The 21,278-nt window shown below is 35.4% G+C and overlaps 1 protein-coding gene and 1 pseudogene across 1 annotated transcript; both read left to right on the top strand.

Annotated features, from left to right (window-relative positions):
* The first annotated feature begins 8,935 nt into the window (after positions 1-8,935).
* Positions 8,936-11,205, top strand: LOC145109960 (uncharacterized). The gene is made up of 9 exons (XM_079047055.1): positions 8,936-9,048; positions 9,760-9,842; positions 9,931-9,965; positions 10,076-10,140; positions 10,235-10,308; positions 10,395-10,458; positions 10,569-10,604; positions 10,720-10,773; positions 10,985-11,205. The coding sequence occupies exons 1-9, from the start codon at positions 9,043-9,045 to the stop codon at positions 11,138-11,140; spliced, it is 573 nt and encodes a 190-aa protein (XP_078903181.1). The 5' UTR covers positions 8,936-9,042; the 3' UTR covers positions 11,141-11,205.
* A 6,835-nt stretch (positions 11,206-18,040) lies between these two features.
* Positions 18,041-19,979, top strand: LOC145104851 (metacaspase-4 pseudogene; annotated as a pseudogene).
* The last annotated feature ends 1,299 nt before the right edge of the window (positions 19,980-21,278 follow it).

Below are 21,278 nucleotides of genomic sequence, written 5' to 3'. Positions count from 1 at the left end.
CAAACCTTCACCCCTCTCACAAGAACCTGTGAAGGGTGACTTTGTCATTTTTCCAAGTAAGCATGATTCGCAACTATCATCTGACTTTAGGTCAAATGACTCCAATACTCCATCCTTTTGGAGTTGGCCTATGCGTTTCTTGCTTATATGTCCAAGACGACAATGCCATAATGATGCTTTATCCAAGTTATTATCATTAACAGAATCAATACACAATACATTATTTCCTAAGTTATCAACCACAGATACAGTTTCATACACACCATCACAAGGTAATGCTTTAAAATAAAGAACATTATTAAAGAAAGCATTAATCGAACCAACTTCATTATCAAATGAAAAGGTGAAACCTTGTTTATACAATGCATGAAAGGAAATAATATTTCTTGCCATTTCTGGCGAATAACAACATTTATTCAAATCTAAACTAAACCCACTACTTAGCGATAAAGTATAAACTCCAATCTTGGTGAAAGGTAAAGCTTTCTTATTCCCCATGATTAAGTTTATTCTTCCATGCTCCACATTCTCACTTCTTCTTAGTCCCTGCAAATCAGAACATATATGAATACCACAACCGGTATCAAGGACCCAAGAGTTAGAATGGGGTGAGTTATTAGATAAGATAGTGTAAATACCTGCATGGTTGGGTTTAACTTTCCCATCCTTCACATCTTGCTGGTACTTTGGGCAGTTCCGCTTCCAATGTGACTTTTCATGGCAATAGAAGCATTCAGCCTCTTTAGGGTCAGAAGAAGGAGTGACAAAACCTTTCTTGGTTCCACTTGAAGAAGAGCCATCAAGGGTCCTATCCTTGGTACCCTTCGAAGAGCTCTTCCTCTTCTTCCCTCTACCTTTCCCGATTGCCAAAACCGGGGCGGAGTTTGGAGTAGGAGTGTTAACAACCGACTTACCCTTAAGACCTGTTTCTGCGGTCTTGAGGGGTCCCTGAAGTTTGCTGAGTGTGACCTCTTCCTTATTCATGTGATATGTCATGCGGAATTGATCATAGCACGATGGTAAGGAGTGCAAAATGATATCTATTGCAAGCTCCTCAGGGAAGTTCACATTAAGCTTCAGCAACCGATCCACATACCTTTGCATTTTCTGCATGTGGCTCGTGACGGATTTCCCGTCCTTCATCATGGTTGTTATGATAGAGCATATGATTTCATACCTCTCTTGTTGTGCACTTTGATGGTATCTTTCCATCAGATCTTGGTGCATTTCAAAAAGGTAGAAGTCCTCATAGGACTTTTGGAGTTCCGTTGTCATGGTGGCCAACATGATGCATGCCACTTTTGTAGCATCCCTTTCATGTGCCCGGAAGTCAGCGATCTCCTGGGGAGTTGCAGTGGTCTCATCAATCTCCTTAAGCTCCTTGTCAAGGACATATTCTTTGTCCTCGTAGCGGGTAATCATCCTGATGTTTCTGATCCATTCATTGAAGTTGGATCCATCAAAAGTGACTTTCCCACACAAGTTCATAAGGGTAAAGGAGCCGTTAGGATTAGAGCCAGAAGCAGCATTGTTTGAAGACATCTGAAAGAAGAGGACAAGATTAGTTTAGATATTAAGAGAGTCCTTAATAAAACACCCAAATGTAATATTAAGGCTAGGATCCAATCACAATATATTATAACTTAGAAGAGGTATGCCGTAATCCAAGCTATAACATATTTGAAAGGTAGGTGAATGACGATTCACCAATTTCCACCATGAAAAACGAAATATAAATATTAGGTTTTTAATTGGTTCTTAGAAATTCCTAGATTCTTTTGAAATTCAATGAACTTTTCAAAGACATGTTTCAATCTCGAGTGTGCCCTCCAAGTTTTATGACTGGGATACCGAGGATCACAAAACGAGGTGTGAAGTAACCATGCAAATCACTTGGTACCCTCAAGGTTTATCACTCAATCGATGTGCCGGTAAACCACACACGTTCCACCGATGCTATGGTAAACCTTAAGTCACCCTTTACCTACCTTGTTAAGTCCAAGTTAGTGTGCCGGTTAACCACACACGCTCCACCAACGACTTAAACAAAGTGTAAAGTGTAATTTCATGGATTAGCACCTTATTCACATTTTCCTAAAGTAACTAAGATTGGGAATTTAATAAAAGCATTTAGTTACTTTATAATATTCATCATACTTTTAATGAGAATTTATAAGTCCTTGTCTTACCCGTTCGGCTAACGACCCTCCACCGATCAAGGAAGCGGTGGGTGAGAGTGAACACCCATTAAGTTGCCATTTTGTAGGCAACAACCTTATACCCCCCTTATAGACCGGCTTCGTGAATGAGGCGTACTAGCGGTAAGACGACTTGACGTTATACATATATATATTAGTAACTTATAATATTATAAAGTATAAGGGTTGAATTTTAACTTTTAAAATTCTAAGGGTTGGAACTAAAGTTTTAATCAAGACTTTACATGTTCCAAAACTTGAGGGCAAGTTTTGTAAACTTCCAAAACTTTTCATTTCTCATAACTTATGAATTAATTGAGTAATAAAAATGAAGACACTTCATTTTTATAACTCTTGTGTTCTTTTAATGACTTTAATAAAAGTGAGACTTTTGGTTTTCCATAACTTGAGGACAAGTTATGGACTCCATTAAAACACATTATGATCATGAATTAAACTACCATGAAGGTTACAAACAATTCCTATGATCATCTAATCTTCATAAGTTCAAGAACATGAATATGAACACTTTCAAGAATCAAAAATTACACTTAAAAAAAACTTGTAATTTTAATAATTGCCATTGTAAATGGATTAGCACAAACATTACACCATCTAAAACAAGCTTTAAAACATCAAAACAGTTTAGGGTAATGTTTCTAGTCCATTTCCAGCAACAAATGTGCAAACTTTCATACGAGCAGAAAACAGAAAAACGATTTTTTTTTCAAGCTGTTTGCACACAAAAAAAAAAACAACAAACAACAAACGAACCTGGCTCTGATACCACTGATGGGTTTTGAGCATTCTAACACTTCCTAAGTGTACATGCAACCCTAATAACCTTGGATCTATGTTTGTCTAATAATCATGCAAAGTTGAATTCCAAGGTTATATTCCTATCTAGCATACATGGGGAACATTTTTAACTTGAATGAAAGATAGAATAACTTACCTTGTTGTTGATTATGATCCTTGAAACCTTGTGAGCCTAGCACCCCAAGTGTGATGCCTCAAATGCTTCACACAACACCAAATGCAAAGGAGTAAACTTTGAGAGAATCTTACACTTGCAAAATCGGCTCTAGCCCTCTTGTTTCTTAGTGTCGCCGAGTTTGGTGGAGAACATGTTGCTTATATAGTGTGTCACATCTAGGGTTACACCATGTAAACCCTAATGTGGCATGACTCTTCATTTCCATGACCCATGGGTTTGTAACTCCCATGGAGCCTCCATGGAGCATCCTATGGGTGGAACCCAACTTGATAATCCATGGAGCCTCTTAGCCCACTATATAAGATATGGAAGATTTACATAATCTACCCATATGTTTAATTAGTTATCTTTTGATCACTTAATTAATTCTAAATTAATTCTTGATCAAACTAATTAAATAATATTATTAATATATTAGAACTTATAATATATTAATAAACCATAAGTGTTATTTCTCTCATTTTAGTTTATCCAATTGCATGGTGCCATGCAACCCAAATGGACCATGCCGGGTCGGGTCAAGTACATACCAGAAAGAGTTATGGACTTATACACCTTATCCAATAATTACTAAACCCTTATTTCAGTTCTTATATGATAGATCTAGGGTTTATAGCTTTGGATATTCAATTGCATGTTCATTAGAAAAACTAGATCCAAAAGCTATTAGGGTTTGCATGTACACCATAGGAATGATGTATTGCTCGAAACCCATCACATGCAACCCTAGAAACCTTGGATCTATGTTTGACTAAAATACATGCAAAATAATTTTCCAAGGCTCATAACCTATCTAGCATGGCATGGGGTACTTTTAAACATAAAAGATACTAGAAGAATTACATACCTTTAGTAGTGAGTTGATTCCTTAGGAGTTTGAGAGCCTAGCACCAATAATGTGAATGCCTCAAATGGAAATCACAAAACACCACAAACTTGGAAAACTTTATGAGAGAGTATATAGCTCTAGAAATCGACCACTCTTATGCACACACACATAGTGTCATTTCAAGCATCACAAGCCTCCTTATATAGTGTAGATGATTAGGGTTATGAACCATGTAAACCCTAATAACCCATGTCTTTTCTTTTTCCAAGGATCCATGGGTTAAAAGCTCCATGGATCATCCATGGACTCCCATGCAAGCCTAGCCCATTCCTTAATGAGTATTAGCCCACACTATATAAATATAATAGCCCATATCTAATTAGTTACCTTTTGATCACTAAATTAATTCATAATTAATTTAAGATCAATACTAATTAAATAATATGATTTCATATTAATATATTATAACTTATAATATATTAATAAGTCACAAATATACTATTCTCATAATATTATCCATATAAATAGTTCGGGTGAAGTGCAACCCAAATGGACCATGCCGGGTCGGGTCAAGTATATGCCAAATAAGTTATGGACTTAGACACCTTATCCAACAAATCCATGAATCGAATACCCATCCTGTGTTTCTGGTAGTACATGCCTAATACCACCTTCCACACCTATCCGTATTTGTCCTAAGAATTTCCTCAAATTTTCGAAGTCACTACACACGGATGGCACCATGTGCCCTATCCAAAGCATAAATCCTCAAAAATCACGTATCACTAACCTTCCTAGATTCTCTAGGATTCTACTGAAGCACATGCCTGAACTAGCATATTCTAACCTGCTTCCTAGGTCACTAGGAATTTCCCACCCACCCTGCTATCAGCCGAGGAAGAAACTTCAACCATTGTCAATTAACTATCTTACGGATACAATTACATGCAACAAAGATTAAACAATCCTTCGATTGAAAGATCCTACACTATAACAGTTGAACTCAAACCAGAATTGCGCAATAGGGCCAAATCAATCATTCTAAAACTATTTAATATTCATGGCATGAAACATAATGTATTTGCTTAATAGTTAATTAATATCAATATAGGTTTCACATAGCAAAAAACAAGAAGCAAATCGAATAGGAAACAAGGAATCATAAAGATCAAGCAATTCTAACACACAATTCCAGAAGATCATTAGCCTACACTCTATCATGCATCTCTAATAGTTCACATATCAGACACAAAAGGAATCTATCCTAAGTAGGTGTTCTAGCATGCAACCCTGAGCAAATTCCTTATTCCAACTTCTAGCATGCATATCATACTATAACACATATAACATATTAGCATGTATGGATATTTTGGGAGAACACTTTCCTTTGAGCTCCGACTGACTGTACATAACACAACTTCCTTTCTTCTTTTTAAGGGAATTTATTTTCAAAACGGTTTATAGAAATTTTCAGATTTCTAATTTGAGTTTGGAATCACATGATTGTTCATCTAAATCCCTCAAACCATGGTTCTGATACCAACTTGTAACGTCCCAATTTCCAGAATAAAATTTTCACTTTTAAACTAGAATAAATACACATTTTAATAAAGATATGCTCAAGGAAAAACATTTTGTTTGTAAAATGTAGTTCAAAATTAGAGTTATAAAGAAAAGTATCGCGAAATCTCAATTCATTAAACTGCTGATGAGTGCGTGCAGTCACGCCTTTTCCTTCCAACGAATTGATAAAGTACCTGAAAAACATTTATTCCGCAACTGTAAGCCAAAGCTTAGTGATTTCCCCAAAATACCTCACACAACAATAAACATACAATGCATGCATATAAGGCTTACAAAACAACGTTGGACCACCACCTGGGCCTTCAACATAAAGTTTGACCACCCCCTTGGGCCTTCAGCATAAAGTTCGACCGCTCCCCTTAGGCCTTCAAAATAAAGTCGGGCCGCCTTGGTATCTTGGCCTTCAGCACACAGTTGGACAGCCCTCAAACCACACATAATATGTCGACAAATACAATTAACAGATAATAACCAAAAAAACAGTCATAGGCAACTATTAACAAATCTACAAGTCAAACAGATCTCTATAACATACCAACATCCTAAAAAATATAGAGGATATATACTGTAGTACAAAGTATAGTGAGAAAACTCACATGAACCGCATAACCGTGGAAATAGAGCTACACCCTTGACTCCTTGCACTGATCATACATGTGAACCGTCTAATACCAAAAAAAGGTCAAACCTCAATCCATAACTCTAATCCTTCAACTTTGACCCAAGTTCAAATTGGACAACGGTCACGAAAGTCAAAGGCCACCGTGTTGTGGTGAATCCTTAGTCGCGTTGCGGCCAAGTCTAGACTAGACAAAACAAACGTGAAGGAAGCCCATCGTCGTGCCATGACCAATCACCCACCATGTTGTGGTAATTGTCAAAATCAACTTAATGAATTAAGCTTTTAACCCTTAATCTCCAAAGCTTAAAAGCTCGGATCTGATGACTCTAATGGTCTTAATGGATAAAATTTCCAACTTTATCCATTCTCATGCCTTCAATGCATCCAAAATCTAAACATAACTTCCAAATGAGCCAAAACAAAAGCTTGACCTCAACACAAATCATATGAACACACCTTTTTTCCCACACTCAAGTCCATACGTCATTTGGGTTACTTAAAGGTCTACGAGTTGCTCAACTCCAATGATATCCAAGAAAGGGACTCAAAACCACTCAAAATGAGCACAAACTTAGATCTAGAAAAGCAAATGTCAAGGTATGAACTTTATACCTCAAATAACTCAGAATTATGAAGTAGTTGATGGATATAAGCTAACTCTTTGCTTCCTTGCACCAAGATGGAGTTTCTTCTTCCTTAAGCTTCACAAAACCAAGAGAACAAGCTCTATCATCAAGCATGGATGATAGGGTTTCGAGTTGAGATGATAGAGGCTGAAGAAAATGACCTAACCTTTGAGTTTATGCCTTTAAATATAGAAGAAACTGTAATCTTCATGGGCTTGGGCTGTAACACTCACCACGCTTTGGTGACTACCTTACCACGCTGCAGTCACCAATCTGACATGTTCCTCATTTAAGTGACGTGGTCATGCCGTAGTCTATAACCTACCGCACAGTGGCATAAGGTTTTTACAAAATGGGTGTTACACATATTGTAGGAAGTATATCTAAAGCTAGTCTCCAAACCAAAATATTCACCTTTATGAGAACAAGTCTCACCCACCTCGTAGGTCTAGAAGCTAAAACCAATATGTACTCATCAATGCATGTTCGAAAACCAAAATGAGCTCCTCCGAGCTAGACAACGAGCAAACATATCTATCTTTCATTGTCCCTAAAGACATTGTGGATAGGAGAGCCACCAACCTAGCCATTTGTAGACCTTCTACACCTTAGCTTTATTCAATTCAAGAGTGTAGAGACGGGGAAATCAAACGTGCAACGAGTCTTCAACTAACCAAGGGTCCATCCAAGAACAACCAATAGAACCATTTCCCGCCTTCAACTTACATAGATTCCAGATTTGTTCCCAACATACACGATTTTTCCCACCAAATAGCTGAACTTTAGTGTCGTTGTCTTATAAATGTATGAATTCGGTCTTGGATGCATTATTCTTCTTTCTCTAAATGTTTTCTGTAATTTTGGTCTTAAAGAACATATAACAAACAACAATGTATTTTGTGTTCCGAATTTCAGATTACACGTGAAATCCAGATTGTATTTTCTTGGATTATCTCAAAACTAATTTCATGTAACCTCATGCAATATAATTGAAATAACATATTTTCAAAAATCATACACAATATCTGGAATTATCCTTGTTTTTTCTTTTTTTGATATTATGATCCTATTTTCTCACTATAATTATGTTTTTACAAGAATACAACATCATCAAGTTTGACTAATCATCTACCTACTTGAAATTATGTAAATTTTATATTACATATTGTTTAATAATTAACAAAATATCTGAATGCTTGCTTAATAATAATAATAACTAGAAAGGTTACCCCCGCTACGCGGGGGCCAGAAGCTTTCAATGTTGTTTCCGAATTGATAAATATGACAGACATAGAAAGTGCAAGGATGAAAAGTCTGGGCTTTGTCCCGGACAAAAAATGTAAAAGTTTTGACTGCAAGGACCAGAAGTGTGAAAATGGCTAAAGAATTAAAGGGGTAAGAATTAACAACTTTTTAGAAAAGGGATCAAAGTTGTCAAACCGTTAAAGTTTTGTGGCCAAACTTTAAATATTAAAAGGTTCCAAAAAAAGTGTAAAAATATTGATTGCAAGGACCAAAAGTGTCAAAATGGGTAAAGAATAATGACCAAAGATGCCAAAAAAACATCCAAATTTAGTATTCCTAACTTCCAACAATAATACAGGGACCAACTCTGCCAAAAAAATGGAAAGTAGAATGGAACACAAATAAAAGGACATGAATAAATTAATTAAAGAAGTACAGGGACCGGATATGTAAATCAAGGGACCAAACTTGGATAAAGTATCCCAAGTTTACTATTCCTTTCTTTCTCCACTTTAATATATATATAATAATGAGAACTTTAATATATATATAATAATGAGAAAATAAACAGGACTTTGTTACCATACCATAACTTTTAGTTTTAAGTAATGATTCAACAAGTAAAAATAGATTTGGATTGAGTAGTTACCAAATATTTCGCATTTATTGGGATAAACTAGAATGCAATCGATCCATATTCCTTTTTCAGAAACAAAAATTGAAGTACTAAACCTGTTGGTGGCTGACTTTGGAGGTTATTTTTTGTAATTCATTCATGGGATTCCATTCTGAATGTGTGGCCCATATTCATAGCCCAATTGGTGATGTCACCATCAACACAAAATTGCGGGCAAATCGCCACTCTCACAAGAAACCGTCAGTAGCACCACCTTCTCAAACTCTATTGCACCACCGGCCGCCGCCACTGTTTTACATCGTCAATGCCGGTAAGTTTTCTGTGATTTCACCTACTCGTTAACATTAACATGTCCTTTAACAAAGAAACCAAGTCCTTTCCTTAATTCCTTCTCACTTCATCACTTGTAACTTCACTCCCACCATCTTCAATCTTCCGGCGAACATCAAACTCCGGGAAGTCTTTCAATTGAGAAGGAAATTAATTCCTTTGTTTGATTTAATTATCTTATAATGAGATTCTTGAATAATGTACATATCTTGCTTCAACTTCTTTATCTAAGTTGCTGAGATTATAGTGGGTTTGATGTGTTCGATGAAAGTCCCAACAGAATACAAACCGATTAAAGTCGAACGAAAATGTTGATGATAAACAATCAAGCAATGCTCCAAGAATCTATTTTTTTGTGGTTTCCCAAATCTTTTAAATTTGCAGAGATGGATTACTTGGACAACTAAATAATCATCGAACAACATACTCTGATTTCCATTAGCTATTTAGCAATAGGATCTTGGTATTTGATGATATGAGATTTGACATTTCGTAAATGTCTTAATCAATGTTTTTATAAAGTACTGTTTTCACGTATTACAATCAAGATCACCCTGTTAGTGTTAGAAACTCGTAATCTTGTAATCTTTTTGATTGATTATAGCATGCGCTCTAATTATATACTATAAATTTAATTAATTATGCGTATATCTGATTGATTATATATATACATCCTTTCTTTTTGTGGTAGATAAAAGATGGAAGAATGATGGCATGGTGTTCTCATTGTGGAAGGATTTGTAACACATCTCATGATTATCCCACCAACAATACGTGAGTAGTTTTACCAACATTCATTGACTTTTTTGACCATTTTACCCTTGTGGTTCAACTGAATGAATGTCATGATTTTACATTTCAGATCATGCCTTGATTGTGGGAAAATTTTATTTGAAGGTACATTGTCATATATCATGTATCCTTTTTTAAGAAATTATTTTCATAATTATATCATTTCTGTTACTTTTAATATTTTTGTAATTTGTCTCACTTGTTTTATGCTGCAGGGAATTTAACAACTAATGAATCGATATACAATAATAGGATTTCACATGCCACACAACATTATAAGGTTCATACTTTCAGAACATTTTAAGCATAAAGTTACTAAAATAGAAACATTATAAATTCTGATGTTCTTTAAGATTGATGATAGATAATTTCAGGGAAGAGAGACAATTTGGTGTTCTCATTGTATAACGAAAAGTCATATAGCTCTTGATCATACCAGTGGAATCATGTAAGTAGTATTCACCATAATAATTTCCCTTTTATTTATTTTTTTTGTTTTCTCTTTTTAATTAACCATGGGGTATAATTTATTAGACATTGTGTTGATTGTGGGAAAGTATTGTTGGAAGATAAAAATGTCAAGAATGCTACAGGAGGGGTAAGATTTCTAAAAATAGCCTCTTCACATATGATTCGGTTTAGTATTTTTACTATTTGAATTTAATTTAATTATTTTTTTAAAAATAATTTGTATTCTTTGTTAACCAGAAAGACAAAAGACCGAAGCTTGCTCAAACTAAAAAGGTTTGTCACAATAACTTTGTTACCATGTGATACTCTTTTTAAATTAATCTACAAACTATAAAGATTTTCATTAAATTATTTTCTGACATTACTATTTCTTTTGTCTGTATTGCAGGGGTCGAGTTCAAAAATGAATTATGATGTAATAAATACACTCTTAGGGGAAAAGGTAATCAAGTTGTTGAACTATTGATTTGGATATAAAAAAAATTTGCATCCATATTTGATATTGTAAAATTTTTTATTATAATTAAAAAGTAGTGTTTTAAATGCAAGAAATAGCAATATACTTTTATTTACTTGTTTATTATAGCATCTTACATTAATTTGTTCTAATCATAAGCTATTTTATTCATATATATTATTCACTTTTCTTGCAGCCAATTCCGGTGAAGGAAGAAGATGAATGTAGCAAAAGTGATGGTAATGAATGGAAGAGTTATGATAATGAACAGGAGTCTTGCAATTATAATTATGATTATGATTATGATTATGATTATAATTATGATGGTGGTGATGAAAATAATGATTATTGATCACAAAAATGTGGAATTAAAGTCTTAAACATCGAGATGTGGTAAAAAAAACTCATTTTTCGGCTTCTTTTTTCGATAATTATTTATTTTAACCTTGTCCAAGACAAAGGTTGAATCACTAAGAAATTTTGAGATATGGTTTTTTTTTTCTTGATTGTGGATGACATTTTGCATGAATGTTAAATCATATACAAGTATTGTTTTTATTTATTATTTTTTTTTTAATAAGTAAAGTTATCATCTACGGTGAAACACCATCTAACATTCCATATTGTGGTTTTATGGTGGAGCAACACTAATAAGTTTTGTATTTATTTGATAAATATTATTTTCAATTTTTAGGATCAAAATAATTAGATATTAAGAAACAACTAGTAAATTGTTGCATAAAGATTAATTTTGAAGATAAATATGATACCATCTAATTATTATTAATTTAAATTGTTTATATAAAATTATTATTTAAATGCATTAAGATTGATATTTAAATTTTGGCTCCTTTTTTGAAGTCTTCCATAATTCATTGCATTTTGTTGCGGATTTAATCCATATGATTTACTAATTCACTCAAATTTGCAAGTTTTGTCCAAAATTTATTCTTTTAAGACCCGTAGTTTTATTGCAATGTCAGAGGAACTAAATACATAATACAATGCAACATTAAGTTTACGTCTAGAAATATTGTAGACACTCATCTCACAATCATCGCTTAGCATTCTAAGTTTACGTCTAGAAATCCTACAAATTCCTAGTTCGCTTAAACTAATGCTCTGATACCAACTGTGACATCCCCAATTTCACGGCCAGAAAAGACCGATTTTTGGTTATGCTTTGCTTTAAAATCAGAGTACTTCTTTTATTAAAAGTGTTGCAGAATTTGTTCCCAAAACAAAATATGATAAGAATTTATCAAAGCATTTCTTTAAACAAATGTATTTTCATTAAATAACGAAATCTCGAGATGTCATGTTCCGATACAGACCAAAAGCATAAACAGTATAAAATAGACCTTACAACAGGTATTTATAACTACTGATCTATAATCCAAAATCTCTCGTCATGCCAACCAACTTATGCTATTGTGCCACTACATGTGATACAAAGAAAACTGAGTGGGTCAGGCTTGGGAGCCTGATGAGCATATAGGGTTTTCAACCCACAATGATATAATTATTATATTTAATCATCAAACAATCAACCCAATTACCCATCCCCATTATCTTCTTTATTTCTTAAGGTTTTACCCTAAGAATCAACTATCCTTCATTCATTCATTCATTCCTAAGGATTGACCTAAGGAATTGGCAAAAAGTCTATTGATGCCCGAGGTTCATCTACACAGTACTAAATCCATAGCTACCAAGGTTCATCTACACAGTACTAAATCCATAGCTACCAAGGTTCATCTACACAGTACTAAATCCATAGGTACCATTGTATTTATATAAGGCACTAAGTCCATAGCTGCCAGGGTTTTTAGAGTACACCGGTGAACACATCGTTCACAACACCTACAAGTTGCGAGCTTGCTAGTGTTCCACTGGACTGTCTAGAATAGTTCATGGTTTTCATCCCTACTCTGCTGAATGACGGGGCCATCGTTTGGGTAAAGGTTTCACTCATTTTTTTCACCTGTCACCCTCATCTCATGATCTATATCATCTTTCGTCTCATCCTCAAACTCATCCTTCATCACACACCAACTATTTCGTCTACCCATGTTCTACCCAACATATTTGTAGATAAAAATTCTTTATACAGTTTAAACCATTTAAAAACCTGTATAAAACATTCATTAAACATCCATCTCAAGTAAACAAACAATATATATAAACACATAACACGTATTTCATAGCAATTACTTCATATCTATGTGTTAGAAGAAAGTAACCACACACTCACTTGATAAGACGATTATCGGACAGCACTACGACTCTTCAAGTAGAAATTCCTCGGTGAAACCGGGATATCTTCAGAGCTTCGGCTTGAAACTCTTTTTCTCGGGATCTTCAGAGCTTTGGGACTCGCTTCGGGTATTGGGGATGATACTGGGGCTTCGGGGGGCAAAAAGATGGCTTAAAGATGAGTAGAGTAGGAGAGAGGTTGAGAAATTAGCAACCAAAACCGGCTGCCTTCGCTTTTTATTTATAGGGCTGAAAATTCAGTTTTCACGTCGTGAACCATCATTTCACGTCGTGACCTTGGACGTCATCAGGTGCGTAGTCATGATGTTTAGTCTGTCAGGCTCTAGAAGACGTCAGCACTGAGTTAACGTCGTGAACCTCTTTTTCACGTCGTGTACTCTGACACAGTGTTGGGGTTTGCGCCCCGAACTTCAGAAATTCATAACTTTCTCATACGAGCTCCGTTTTCGACGTTCTTTATATCCACGCGTAGGTGAGATTATGCTCTACAACTCTCGTTTAGATTCCGTCGGCTAGTTTTGAACTTAATTTTTGTTATATTTATTTTTAGTAGGCCGGGACAGAAAAACTCCGTTATAAACTCATAACTTCTTCATCCGACGTCCGTTTTCGTCTGTCTTTTTACCGTTGCACTACTAATGACGAGATCTTCGATTCTCGTTTAGATTGTTTTGGCTAAAAATCAATTCATCGTAAATTCACTATTTACGTCGCGCTGTGTCGTGCCGGTTCTGTCGCGAAACTTCGACAGGTCATAACTTCTTCGTTATAACTCGGATTTCAGCGTTCTTTATATGTACGGAACCCTTGTAACATATACTACAACTTAGTTAATATTACTCCTTCTAAATAATCTTCCATCAAAAAGTCATTTTTTTTACGCTTATCGTCTCTACATTGACTACCCCTGATCTACGGGCGTTACAATTATCTCCCCCTTAGGATGATTACGTACCGGAATCATCAACGAAAATAGGGCTTGTATAATGATTCCATACGTTATCTTTCCATCCCAAGTAATAACCATGATGCTAAATCTTGGACCTGTTCTTCGTACTATGTTGGACTTTCAATCGTAACCTACAAGTTACAAAATAAATCCTTATTGAGGACTCCTTCTTCTTCTTAGGATAACTACTTTCCCTTATCTATTGTAACAGACCGATGGGTCATGCTCTAATGATCTTTCATCGTATGGTGCAACGCTTAGATTCAAGTCTCTTAGAGTCAAATTCCAGAATGGAATATACCTTCCTTCATATTCTAATGTGATATGATCACATTTTTGCATGTAGCATTTCTAGCTACTAACTTCTTTAACAACGAGCGCGATACAATTGATCACTTTGATTTTAATTTTCCGGCTTAAGTCAGATGCTACATCGAACTTGGTTCTCGGAACCACGTAACAACTCATCGTAGTCGGACTCAATTTGATATGACCACTAGGGTCAGAATATCAATCATCTTCTTAGTCATTACCGAAACAATGGTACCGACATACTTGAATAAAAACGGAATCAATCACTAGCTTCTCGGTAACCTTGTGACTTTCCCTGATCCAAGCGCGAGTCCTGTACTTCCAGTAGTATAGATCTCTACTACTATTCACACCTACTCATACTCGTCCCAAGTATTGTCTCGCAGTCCCCAAGTCCTAAAATCACAAAACAATTTAACACATACGAATGTGTCCAATTAATCATACAAATTCTCCTAGACTCTACTAGGACTTCTTCCATGCGTATCTTCAATCATCAATTCTAATTCAACTCGGTTGGCGATGGAAATTCCAGACGATGGGACAACTTCAAGAATTACACCAATCGTTCCATCATCCTGCCAATCGAAGGTGTACTTCAGACGTACCGTACTCCCTTAAACGTACTGTTATTTTATCAGACATAAACTAAGGCAAGATACCACCTTCGATATATTCCGATAGGTGTCGTTCAATACATCAGATAACAAAACCAGGGTTTATATTAATTCTTGAAACTATTACACAAAAGTTCAAGTTCACCCTATACTATGCCTTTAATAGGCTACACCATAAGTTAATATTCACATTGTTACTTCATAATTTGATCTTTGGATACGAAATCCTTATTCCTGATTCCTCGCGTTATTGTCTGCTTCGTCGAGGATCATGTGGAATGTCCTTGGCTTTGGTGGTGCCTCTAGCCTTGCTACCCCATTTTTCTTTGGGCAGTCTCTAGACATGTGCCCCTTGCCTCCGCATCCGTAGCATACCTTATCATTATGTGTACAATTCGTGGAATAGTGGCCGATCCTTCCACATTTGTAACAGGTTACTTCTTCGTTGTATGTTCCAAAGTGCTTCTTCGTGCACTTTTCACACCACTTGGCTCCATACCTCTGGTCATCCGGGTTAGACTTTGCGAAGTTTCCCTTACTATCAGGTCTTGAGGATCCTTCAAGCTTCCTCTTCTCGCCAACTTCAGCTTTCTCCAGACCCTTTTCCTTTATTTGGGTCTCAACATTCCTGGCTGCCCAGATGGCGGCTTTCAAAGTGGTTGCTTGCTTGACCATTGGACCAAAGTCCGCTGGTAATCCATTGGAAAACTTGTTGACCTTGGAAAGTTCCGTTGGAAGTAGGTAGGGAACAAGCTTCATTTTCTCCGTAAAATTAGTAGCGTACTCGGTGACGCTCAATCTTCCCTTCTTCAAATTCTAGAACTCATTGTTGATTTCCAGAAGATCCTGCTCAGAGTAGTATTGCATCTTTAGTTGCACCACAAAATCTTCCCAAGATATCTTGCTAGCTTCTCCCTTGGGCATCGAACCCGCTAGTAGCTTCCACCAGTTCAGCACTCCAAACTTTAACAGAGGAATCGCGAGAGCAATTTTCTGTCTGTTGCTACACTCGCAACTCTCAACATTGTCTCCATCTCAGAGATCCAGTCCATAACTTCCACTGGTGTCGGGCTTCCAGATAGACACGACGGTTTGGATGCCATGAAATATTTGTACTTGCACCCGCGTCCGTCATTTCCTCCATCCTGATTGTTTCGTCTATCTATTGGTGGGTTGGCTTGACTAACAATCCCACTGAAGTTTCCTCCTTCCGAATGCCCTTCATTCAATTTGGGCTGTTCAATCGGCATTGAAAGTTCTTCACGATTCTGCTGAAGCAGACGTTTAGTTTCCTCCATATGACGATCCAACATCATTTGAATCATCGCTTGTACCCCAGCCATTGTCATTGGCTCAGGTACTGCTGCTACCACAGCTACTTGCTCAACCACTGGTGGTTGATTCCTGTTTTCGTTTGCGTTTCCAACTCCGCTTCTTGTTCTTGCCATTTTTGATCTATACACTGAATAAGGTGAATTTACATCCTCATTCACGATAGAGATTCAAATCATCCTTATCACTCTGAAATGTTTACATGCTAGTTCTAATACCGTAGTCGTACGCTTAGAATCCTAAACACATAAGGTTTCCAGATCTGGTCGGCAACAGACCATAGATCCGAACAAACAATATCATATATAACAAACATATAACATTTAGCACATAAAAGCATTTTAGGCATCTTTCTTAAAATATACTAGTGCTCGTGTCTAAAATATTGTAGACACTCATCTCACAATCATCGCTTAGCATTCTAAGTTTACGTCTAGAAATCCTACAAATTCCTAGTTCGCTTAAACTAATGCTCTCATACCAACTGTGACATCCCCAATTTCACGGCCAGAAAAGACCGATTTTTGTTTATGCTTTGCTTTAAAATCAGAGTATTTCTTTTATTAAAAGTGTTGCAGAATTTGTTCCCAAAACAAAATATGATAAGAATTTATCAAAGCATTTCTTTAAACAAATGTATTTTCATTAAATAACGAAATCTCGAGATGTCATGTTCCGATACAGACCAAAAGCATAAACAGTATAAAATAGACCTTACAACAGGTATTTATAACTACTGATCTATAATCCAAAATCTCTCGTCATGCCAACCAACTTATGCTATTGTGCCACTACATGTGATACAAAGAAAACTGAGTGGGTCAGGCTTGGGAGCCTGATGAGCATATAGGGTTTTCAACCCACAATGATATAATTATTATATTTAATCATCAAACAATAAACCCAATTACCCATCCCCATTATCTTCTTTATTTCTTAAGGTTGTACCCTAAGAATCAACTATCCTTCATTCATTCCTAAGGATTGACCTAAGGAATTGGCACAAAGTCCATTGATGCCCGAGGTTCATCTACACAGTACTAAATCCATAGCTACCAAGGTTCATCTACACAGTACTAAATCCATAGGTACCATTGTATTTATATAAGGCACTAAGTCCATAGCTGCCAGGGTTTTTAGAGTACACCGGTGAACACATCGTTCACAACACCTACAAGTTGCGAGCTTGCTAGTGTTCCACTGGACTGTCTAGAATAGTCCATGGTTTTCATCCCTACTCTGCTGAATGACGGGGTCATCGTTTGGGTAAAGGTTTCACTCATTTTTTTTCACCTGTCACCCTCATCTCATGATCTATATCATCTTTCGTCTCATCCTCAAACTCATCCTTCATCACACACCAACTATTTCGTCTACCCATGTTCTACCCAACATATTTGTAGATAAAAATTCTTTATACAGTTTAAACCATTTAAAAACCTGTATAAAACATTCATTCAACATCCATCTCAAGTAAACAAACAATATATATAAACACATAACACGTATTTCATAGCAATTACTTCATATCTATGTGTTAGAAGAAAGTAACCACACACTCACTTGATAAGACGATTATCGGACAGCACTACGACTCTTCAAGTAGAAATTCCTCGGTGAAACCGGGATATCTTCACACACCGGGTTTCTCGCGGGCAGAGCTTCGGCTTGAAACTCTTTTTCTCGGGATCTTCGGAGCTTCGGGACTCGCTTCGGGTATCGGGGATGATACCGGGGCTTCGGGGGGCTAAAAGATGGCTTAAAGATGAGTAGAGTAGGAGAGAGGTTGAGAAATTAGCAACCAAAACCGGCTGCCTTCACTTTCTATTTATAGGGCTGAAAATTCAGTTTTCACGTCGTGAACCATCATTTCACGTCGTGACCTTGGAGGTCATCAGGTGCGTAGTCGTGATGTTTAGTCTGTCAGGCTCTAGAAGATGTCAGCACTGAGTTAACGTCGTGAACCCCTTTTTCATGTCGTGAACTCTGACACAGTGTTGGGGTTCGCGCCCCGAACTTCAAAAATTCATAACTTTCTCATACGAGCTCCGTTTTCGACGTTCTTTATATCCACGTGTAGGTGAGATTATGCTCTACAACTCTCGTTTAGACTTCGTCGGCTAATTTTGACTTTAATGTTTATTATATTTATTTTTATTAGGCCGGGACAAGAAAACTACGTTATAAACTCATAACTTCTTCATACGACGTCCGTTTTCGTCTATCTTTTTATCGTTGCAATACTATCGACGAGATCTTAGATTCTTGTTTAGATTGTTTCGGCTAAAAATCACTTCATCGTAAATACACTATTTACGTCGCACTGTGCCGTGTCGGTTCTGTCGCGAAACTTCGACATGTCATAACTTCTTCGTTATAACTCGGATTTCAGCATTCTTTATAGGTACGGAACCCTTGTAACATATACTACAACTTAGTTAATATTACTCCTTCTAAATAATCTTCCATCAAAAAGTCATTTTTTTGACGCTTATCGTCTCTAAATTGACTAGCCCTGATCTACGGGCGTTACATACCCAGCCTACCGGTCGTAACATCCGCCAAGCACTCGATGAACTCGTCCAATCGGCAGAGCCTGGTGACTTCCTCATCGTTCATTACAGCGGACACGACACTCGCCTTCCAGCCGAGACCGGTGACGACGACGATACCGAATATGAGGAGTGTATCGTTCCCATCGACTTCAACCTAATTAATAGTATGATACTTGCTTTGATGAATGTACTTGTGGTTGATTAGAATTTGATGTTTGTTTTAGTGAATTATATATATATATATATATATATATATATATATATATATATATATATATATATATATCTCAAAATCAATGGATTTAGGAATTTTTATGAGTGATTTAGCAGTTTGACTTCAAGTTCTACCAAATGGTTAAAAGTTCTTGCTGATTATCTAACGACTTGTCTAAATTCTAGGCATTCAAATTAATCGTGCATCAATCATCGGTTCTCAAATGCTTATATGGATTATATTCAACTTTTTATAAATATGAAAGAATTACCATGACTACGTCAGGAACTGATGGATCATGCCTAAAAAGTTTCTGTTCTCGATTACTTTCATATTTGCAACTACTAGATCGACATGAATTCATTAACATATATTCATTTCTCTGATAGAGGGAATTCACTTGTGATAACCATATTTTGTGTTGTATTATTGCGCGTGATTACAGATGACGACTTCAGGGACCTTTTGGACAAAGTTCCCCATGGTTGTAGAATCACTATTATATCAGATTCATGTCACAGTGGTGGATTAATTTACTAGGCTAAAGAACAGATCGATGAGAGATACAAAAAGGATTTAGAAGAATACAAAGGAAGCGAATCAAGTTTTAAACTAAGTAGCTTTTTCCATAAAACCACAGTAGGTGCACTAGAATCCCGGGTATTCACATCCCTTCTGCATTTCGCCATAAGAATCGCGAGGACAAAGAGGAAGTAGAAGAAGAAGTTACTTATGAAGGTGATGATGAAGTTAAGAGAAAATATTTTCCTCTTTCAACCCTAATCGAAATACTCAAGCGAAAAACCGGGAGATACGATATAAATGTCGGGAAAGTGAGACCAACATTGTTTGATATATTTGGTGACGATTCCAGTCTAAAGTAGAAGAAGTTCATGAAAGTCCTCTTAGACAGGTTCCATGTAAGTGATGTATAAACACAAACTTACTTTTTTTGTTGGACTGAATGAACTATCTGAATAAGATAAGCAATTACTTTTAGACATGAAATGCAATTTTGTCATCAAGAAAAGAAAAAATGGATAAAATTGGGCTTGCTGTACAAATTCAATTGTTTTTTTTTAAGATTTTCAAGTAAATCAAAAGTGAATCACATGTGAATTACACGTGATTCACATTTAATCACAAGTAATTCACAAATGAATCACATGTCAATCACATGTAATTTACATATGCATCATGTGATTTGTGTGAAATGGTATAATATTTTAGTAATTAATTTGAAACAAGACTATAAGTGTGTAGTGATTCACATATAAATCACAAGTGAATCACATATGAATTACATATGATTCACATGTAAATGACATGTGATTCACATGTAAATTACAAGTGAATCACATATGAATTACATGTGATTCACATGTAATTCACATATGAATCACATGTGAATCATATCATGTAAATCACATTTAATTCACATATGAATCACATGCAATTTATATGTAAATCACCACTGAATCACATATGAATTACATGTGATTCAAATGCAAATCACAAGTGAATCACATATGAATTATGTCTATATGCACACATGTATTTTATATGAGTGTTCTTCGTTAATTATTTTTTAAAATTTTCTTGTGAATTTCATATTTGAATCTTAAAAGATACAATCACATGTGAATCTTACATAAGATAGTCTCTTACATGATATATAAATATGCATTTTTGTGAATGTTCTTGCATTAATAAAAAAAATCTTATAGATTTGGAAGAGTTTGTGGAAAATATTGAAAAGGTGAAAAGTGATAAATTGAAGAAAATATGAAATTTTTTGACACGTAGACATGAAAATGTTTAGAAATTTTTTAGCAATTTTTGTTTTTTATATTTTATATTGTATCGAATAAAATACTTGTATTATTGTGTTTATAAATTAGTAAATAAAAATGAGTTTTTTATGATTTACTTACGAATATTATAGTATAAGAAATATGAATATATGCACTTGAAAAAAATATGCATATATTCATATAAAACGTTGATTTTTTTGGTTAATATAATTATAGTTTTTTTTTAATATTCCAGTTTTTTTTAATTTGCTAATTTTAAAAGCTTACTTTTTAAAAGAATTGCAGTTTTTTTTTTAAAAAAAATTCAATTTTTTTTTAAAGTTCATGTTTTCTAAAAAAAAATTAAAAATAGGCATTTTTAAAAAAAATCGAAAATTATGATTTTTATAAAAAATCCTGAAATTTGATTTAAAATGTTAA

This window comes from Lactuca virosa, chromosome 4 (genome assembly GCF_052849685.1).
Source record: "Lactuca virosa cultivar CGN04683 chromosome 4, Lactuca_virosa_CGN04683_v6, whole genome shotgun sequence".
In the NCBI taxonomy this organism is placed as follows: domain Eukaryota; kingdom Viridiplantae; phylum Streptophyta; class Magnoliopsida; order Asterales; family Asteraceae; genus Lactuca; species Lactuca virosa.
This window is presented reverse-complemented; position numbering and strand designations above follow the sequence as displayed.

Bases quoted from the DNA above. Each gene is read 5' to 3' on its own strand.
- LOC145109960 (XM_079047055.1), top strand. The intron at 9,843-9,930 runs GTGAGTAGTTTT...TTTACATTTCAG, and splicing joins GATTATCCCACCAACAATAC to ATCATGCCTTGATTGTGGGA. The intron at 9,966-10,075 runs GTACATTGTCAT...TTTATGCTGCAG, and splicing joins TGGGAAAATTTTATTTGAAG to GGAATTTAACAACTAATGAA.